The sequence below is a fragment of the Engraulis encrasicolus genome, chromosome 2 (assembly GCF_034702125.1).
Source record: "Engraulis encrasicolus isolate BLACKSEA-1 chromosome 2, IST_EnEncr_1.0, whole genome shotgun sequence".
NCBI classification, from domain to species: Eukaryota; Metazoa; Chordata; class Actinopteri; order Clupeiformes; family Engraulidae; genus Engraulis; species Engraulis encrasicolus.
The window spans coordinates 18,306,235-18,313,668 of record NC_085858.1 but is presented as its reverse complement, the minus strand read 5'-3'; the positions used below and the strand labels follow the sequence as shown (position 1 = coordinate 18,313,668).

General features: G+C 47.9%; 1 protein-coding gene across 1 annotated transcript in view; it reads left to right on the top strand.

Moving 5' to 3' along the window:
- Positions 1 to 1,488: 1,488 nt before the first annotated feature.
- LOC134461012 (C1q-related factor) overlaps positions 1,489 to 7,434 on the top strand; it is a 32,941-nt gene continuing 26,995 nt past the window's right edge. The window contains exon 1 of the mRNA XM_063213728.1: positions 1,489 to 2,350. Within this exon, the coding sequence (XP_063069798.1) occupies positions 1,685 to 2,350 (666 nt within the window). The 5' untranslated portion in view covers positions 1,489 to 1,684. The remainder of the gene's footprint in view (positions 2,351 to 7,434) is intronic.

The following is a 7,434-nucleotide window of genomic DNA, read 5'->3' as shown; positions in this document are numbered from 1 at the left end:
AATCCCACTAATTCCACAAACGTGTGTTCTGTAATAGAAATGTATGTATCTGAAAACCACCAAAAGAGGCCAGACATGATGATGAAATAAAGGGATCACCATGCTGGAAAAGTACCTAAAACGACCATAACCCTACCTATTTCCCCCCGACATGTTTGTACGCATAAGAGAAAACAAAAGTGCAGTACAAGCATTACATCAGCCCTACACATATAATAGTATAAAAGAGGGGCCACTGCAGACAACAGATTAGATGCTTTGGATCTCAAGGCAGGCTGTCTGTAGAAACACCTGAAGGGAAACAAGCTCACTCACTACCTCACCAAGACAGTCTCATTAACTGAGGTGGAATACTGTTTGCTTTTTGAGTAGTGTGTAAATAAAGGTCTTGTCTTGCTATTTATTCTTACTCTTTTGTACATTTGATATGGACTATGAACTTGTCTGGTGTAAATAAAGAATTAAAATTCTGCTTAACTGTTTTCTCAATAATGTGTCTCCTTGAGCCTAACAAGATACTGGTAACCTGAAGCGTGCTGAGAATCCACAACAGTTCCTCAGTTTATGCTGATGCAGTGATGATTGCTCCTCAGAGTTTAATATTTGATAGAGATATTTGCTTTTGGAACACACACAGATTAGAAGAAGCTGACTTGATCCGTGTGTAAAGTGTTCTCAAACTGTCACTTATGAATGACCGAACTGAAAAAATGTTTTTTTTTCTTCTCTGCAGTAACACCAAGAGACCAGAAGGGGGCTCTGCCATATAAATAGGAGGACCTGAGTCCGGGACTCAGCAAACTGCTTCAGTCTCTCCTTCACATTACTCTCTCTCTCTCTCTCTCTCCCTCACACACACACTCACCCTCCCGCTCTCTCTTTCTCTCCCTCAGTCACTCTCACTTCCTCTGCCCATTCCCTATTTGTGTCGTACTCATGCTGCCTCTCTATCTCTCTTCCACCCTCCACACTTCTCATCCACTCGGAGTGGGCTTGCTCTTGGACTTGTGTCTCTGTGTGTGAGTGTATGGGAGTGTGTGTTCGTGAGTGGCTTTTTTCGAGTTTGCCGAGTGAGCCTGAGAGTGCAAGTGTGCAAGCGACAGAACTTAGAGCTGACTTAGTTCAGACTGACTGCAGACTTGCATGACTGTGTGTGTCCGCATGAGTGTGGGAGAGAGAGTGTGTGTTTGTGTGTGTGTCTGTAGGGGTGCAAGAATGTGTACCTGACCCGAACGGTTCTAGAGTGTGATCGCCCGTGTCTGTTTGTGTTTATTTTTTTCCCATTTCACCTGCGTGCATGCGTGTCCGTCCTTGTCCATCCCTGGAACTCTCCTCCTCCTTCTCTTCCTCCTCCTCCTCCTCTCCCCTCTCTCTCTCCTCCTCTACGCCGCCTTCCCGGTGAAGCCTTTCATTTTTGCGTCCGTGGGATCCTTACCCTCAACGCCTGCGTGCGTGTCTGTGGATTCCCCCCGACCACCACCAGCCAACAACAGCTGACCTCCGCTCTCCACCAACCAACCAACCGACCAACCTCACCTCCCCACCATCGTCTTCTTCTCGGAGCAGAATCACCTCCCCGCCGGCAGTCACCATTTCGGCCCCAGGGAGACCCACGCTGGCTGCCCAGCCCCTCCCGCGCCTCAGCCTGGGGAGGAAGACCCTGGTGGCGGCGGCCGTGGGCGTGATGCTGGTGCTCGTGCTGGTGGTGCTCATCCCCGTGCTGGTCAGCTCGGTGGGCGCCGACAACAGCCACTTCGAGATGCTGGGCACCTGCCGCATGGTGTGCGACCCGTACCTGGGGGGTCGGGGCACCACCGCCGCCACCGGGGCCCAGGGCGAGGCCGAGGCCCTGGCTGACAACAGCAACGCCAACGCCGCCGCACTGCCGCCCTCCACCCTCCACCAGGGGCCGCAGGGCAAGCCCGGCCGGCCGGGGAAACCCGGGCCCCCTGGACCTCCAGGGCCGCCCGGACCCCCCGGCCCCATGGGGCCCCCGGGGGACAGGGGTGAGCGAGGCAGGGGCGGTGGCGGAGGTGGAGGCGGTGGCGTCCTGGGGCTGGGTGGAGGTGGAGGTGGAGGTGGAGGTGACGACGACGGTGGAGGGGTGCTCAGCACGGCCTCGGACGGCGGCTTGGCACGCGTGGCCTTCTACGCCGGCCTGAAGAACCCGCACGAGGGCTACGAGATCCTCAAGTTCGACGACGTGGTCACCAACCTGGGGAACAACTACGACAGCACCTCGGGGAAGTTTATCTGCGGCACGCCGGGGACCTACTTCTTCATCTACCACGTGCTCATGAGGGGGGGAGACGGCACCAGCATGTGGGCAGACCTCTGCAAAAACGGACAGGTGAGTGAATGTGTATGTGTGTATTAGTGTGAATTTATGTGTTTCCATGATGACAGAGCCTGAAATAATGGAGGAATGGAATAAATGTTGGAATAAGTTGGAAAAATTGAATAAGTGTTAGAGAGTGAAAGATGGAGTGTGTGCGTGTGTGCGTGCGTGTGTGTGTGTGTGTGTGTGTGTGTGTGTGTGTGTGTGTGTGTGTGTGTGCGTTGAGTGTATTTGTGGGAATGTATGTGAGTCTCCATGTGTATGAGAGAAGTCGAGCCAGACTAGGAGAAATGATGTGTTGGAGAGAGAAACCTGTAGGAAGTAGCCTATGTGTGAATGCTATGCTAGAGAACGTGCTTGCAAAAGAGTGAATTCAGCATATGCAGCAGCCTGAAAAATTCATCTCACGCATGAGAGAATAAGACATAGCCTACTCCCTCATCATATATGTACTACGCAGCTCACATCTGACTGGTGAAGTGTTTAAAGTCAACTTTAAAAGTGCTAATGCAGTGTTCCCTCGATTACCGTGTTGAGTTTTCTCTCTTACCATGTGCACCTGTTGTTATGACCAACCGGCGAGGCGAGGGTGACTTTGTTTGAGGAAGGCATGCACCCGCATGACTTTCAGGGCGGGATAATTAATGAAGTTGCTTAAAGGTGATCCTCGGTGGACTGACACGCCTGGAGTTGTTTTATTTCATTATTTCGGGGAATTTATTTATGCATTTCGTCCACGTGAGACACTGGTGGGAGACGCGGAAGCATCTGTCGCGCGATTCATATCTCCCTCGAGCACCGAGGGGAAGTTCACCCAGCTGCTCGCCACGAGCGCCGAGAACGAACGATGTGTAATTTGGCGGGCAAGAGCATCGCGTTATGCCTTCAGTGCCTTAATGCGCAGTGACATTGCGAGCGTGTCCCATGTCTTGCAAGGGAAGGACAAATTAACATTGGTGCGCATGCTGACATGCACAGTGACAAAAGCAGGACCTCCGAGGAGCAGCGCAGCGGAGCGAGCAGCATAGCTCCTAAGTTTTCTTTTCTTAGGGAACGCTTCATACTTGTGGTGGGTTTTCTTAAGAAACCACTATTTTCAAGAAACAGCAGTCGGAATGGTTGCGCGTGTGCTCCGGAATGCCACGTCTATATAATGTTTATTCATCGTTTGTATATTTAGTATGTACTCTATTGAGTGTTTATCACTTCATGTGAGGCGTATAAATCTCGTGGTGTTTATTAGACAACATTACTTTGAAAATGTGGAGTGTGGGCTATCTTACAAAGCATGAAACTCATCTAAAAACAATGCATATCTTCTCGCACAACCACCGCACGGACGGCAAATGCGCTTCTTTTGGAGATGTGGCAGATAGGGCGAATGATAACCTGGAGGCAAAGAAAATCACCAAAACAAGCAGAGCTCCCCTTTGGGCAATTCGATATCTCAAAGAAGAGGTTAAAATACCAATATGGGACACCACTTCATTTTGCGTTTCACCCGCTTTAAGCTGCGTAAAGACTGCGTAAAGACTAGGCACATACCGGCAGGTACCCAAGTTTGTCGCTGAATTTATTCATGGGGGAAACTATTTTGATTATACACTACATCTGTAACATTGTATTTCACAAGTTAATGAGGCAGAAATAAGGTCTATGAAATCGTTATTCTATAATTTGTCAAACACACACTAAAACTTACTTGCTTGTATTTTTTAGTTTGTATTTTGAAGAAAAAAAAACTGTTAGAATAAAGCAGAAGCTGACGTCAGAATAACTAATAAACTGTTGTTTTTGTTGTTTATTTTTTAAATTGTGACTAAGGACCCTACAGCAATGCTTGTGTTATCCAAATTAGCCAATTCAAGTTAACCTACATTCCTGTTTTATATGAACAATTATTCAGTATATGTTGCCCTACCTATCACTTTGTGGTGTAGCCTTGGCTCTATATATATTTTTCTCTCCACTCACATGAGTTATTTATTATACGAATAGTGAGTTATGCTTTCCTATTGGTAATTAAAAAAGGGGGTGGAGATCATTTTTTAACCACACATTAAACCTCAGTGGGCACACAGGACTAACATGACGGCCTCTTTAATTAAGACCAATGTGTCTCTTCCACTAGTTCTCCGATGGCTCGCTGGTGCAGCCCTGAATCTCCTAATCCGTGCGGATCAATTTAAATTTAATCAGGGAGGGTTGGGTTGGGCGGGTGCAGAGGGGCGGAGGGGAGCGGGTCTGAAGCCAACTTAAGTTGTGCTGACCTTTGCCCGTCCTCATAACACATTTATGAATCGTAGGCCATATACAATTACTGCGCCATTTTTTTTACTGTAGATCATCATGCATGCAACACAACTCCCAATCACCTACACCCATCGCTGCTATACAGGACCAATATTCTGTGGCTGTCTGTGGTTGTGTACTGGCTTGTAAGGCTTTTTTAAATCATAGTGTGTTTGGTGTACTTGGTTTCTGGTGTCTTGATTACTTATAAACCCTGTTGTATCTTTTCTAGTTCAGTTATATCTTGGTGCTGAGACATTTTTTGATTGGTGAAGGGGATAGACGTGTGTGTGTGTGTGTGTGTGTGTGTGTGTGTGTGTGTGTGTGTGTGTGTGTGTGTGTGTGTGTGTGTGTGTGTGTGTGTGTGTGTGTGTGTGTGTGTGTGTGTGTGAGTGTGTGTGCGCGTGTGTGCGCTGTGCGCGTGTGTGCGCGCACGCATTCATCCATCTATCCTTGTGTCTGCACACTGTCTGTCTGTCTGTCTTTCTGTCTGTGTTGGCTTTAAATTAGGAACACACACATACAAACATACAAATAAGAGTCTAATCCCGTCAGCTTCATGAGACGGATTGGTAATTGCCCCCACCACTGCTTCTGTACATTTAAAAAAAAAATGATATGTTAATATCTAACACTTAGAGAGTGGATTTAACATCTTCCGGTGTATTTGTCCCCATATACTCTCTTATTGTTAAATCAGCAGTGCATTTTTACTGTGCGTGTCTTATTGACTGAGCAGCCCACACATTCCAGAGCTGTCACTCTGCTGGACATGTCACTCTCTGTATCAGCAGTCAAAATCACATGTATACTGCAGCTTCAGCTATATTGACCAGACGAGATGCATCCGCTAATCTAACTGAAAAAAGGACAACAATTAATGATCAGCTGTGGGATTTGTCTGTGGTACACACTGCTGTGGCCTTTTTGGCTTTGTATTTTGTGCGTGCATACGTGTGTGTGTGTGTGTGTGTGTGTGTGTGTGTGTGTGTGTGTGTGTGTGTGTGTGTGTGTGTGTGTGTGTGTGTTTTAGAGGGAGTTGGCATTTCCAAGTGTGTGTGTGTGTGTGCGCGACTGCGTGCGCGTGTGCGCATGTGTGTGTGTGTGTGTGTGTGCGTGTGTGCGCTCATGTGTGCGTGTGTGTGTGTGTGTGTGTGTGTGTGTGTACTGTATATGTGTGTGTGTATGTGTGAGTGTTCATCCTCCTTTGCTGGCGTCTCTTGGGAGCTCGGCAGGAGAAGTTAATTGTTGTGTGAGTGAGCGATGGCACACAGGCTGGTGGCACGCAAAGAAAGAAGACACAAAGGACAGGAAAACAGAGAAATGAAAAGAAAAGGAGGGAAATAAAAGCAAAGGAATGACTGGGAAAGGAAAGACGAAAAAAAAAAAAACTAAAGAAAAGGAGTGAAATTAAAAGGAATGAAACACTGGAAAGGAAAGGGGAAGTGGAAAAGACAGGGTAAAAGAGTAGAAAGTAAGAGAAAAGAAGGACGTATGTGACAAAGTCCAACACACATGCTGCGACGCTGGTGGCACGCATGCCATGCAGGCGGCTGGCGGCAGGAAGCACCGGCACCGGCAGACGAGCAAAAAATAGGAGGTGTAAAAAAGAAAGAAAGAGAACGAAAGAAAGTGGGAGAGAGAGAGAGAGAGAGAGAGAGAGTTGAAAGGCGAGCGTGAACATATGCCGCAGTAAAAACGCCGTCTGTTGTAGTGTGCGAGGCGCGGGGGCCCCAGAGACAGCTCTGGCGCTGGCACTTAAGGTAGAGACACGGGCACGCGCCACCCCAGGGACCCGGCTAATCTTTATAAAGTGGTTATGCCCCCACCCCCCCCTTCCTAATTAAATGCCCCACTCACATCGGCGTCTGCAGGACGAGGAGAGAAAAGAGGAGAGGAGATGGGGAGGAGAGGAGATGGGGAGGAGATGAGATGAGATGAGGAGAGAGGAGAGGAGGGGGGAGAAGAGGGAAGATCAGGAGGTGGAGGAGAGGAGAGGAGAGGGAAGATCAGGAGGTGGAGGAGGGGAGAGGAGAGGAGAGGAGAGGAGAGGAGAGGAGAGGAGAGGAGAGGAGAGGAGAGGAGAGACATGGAAATGGGAAGAGTCGAGAGGATGAGGAGAGGAGAGGGTGAGAGGAGGTGAGGAAAAGGGAGGAGAAGAGAGGAGAGGAGATGAGAGAGAGGGGAAGCGTGCCACTACTGTACTCTTCAATGTTCCTGTTATTGTACAAGTTTTGGGTTCTCTCTCTCTCTCTCTCTCTCTCTCTCTCTCTCTCTCTCTCTCTCTCTCTCTCTCTCTCTCTCTCTCTCTCTCTCTCTCTCTCTCTCTCTCTCTCTCTCTCTCTCTGTGCGTATGTATGTGTGTGTGTGTGTGTGTGTGTGTGTGTGTGTGTGTGTGTGTGTGTGTGTGTGTGTGTGCAAGAGAGAGTATGTGTGCGAATGTAAGATTTTAACTCTTCAATGTGAGTGTGTGTATGTGTGTACAATACATGTGTGTACCTGTGCGTATTATCCTATATGTGTTATCTTGAATGTGTGTGTGTATGTGTGTTTGAGCAGGGTTGCATGTGTGTTCTGCATATGAGGAGTGAGGAGTTTGTTTTTTTATGCACACATCCTTTGTGTGCTTTGATGCAAGCATTATGAATTGTGGACAAAAAAATTGTACGGTAATTGTACATTACTTTACACTTCCCCCATCAATTTTACAGCCCCGGCAGTATTTCACCTTTTAAAGACTCTTGATTAAACCTCAAGTCTCTTTTCAAAAAGCAAACTGTAAAAAAAAGGTTTCTTAGTATAAT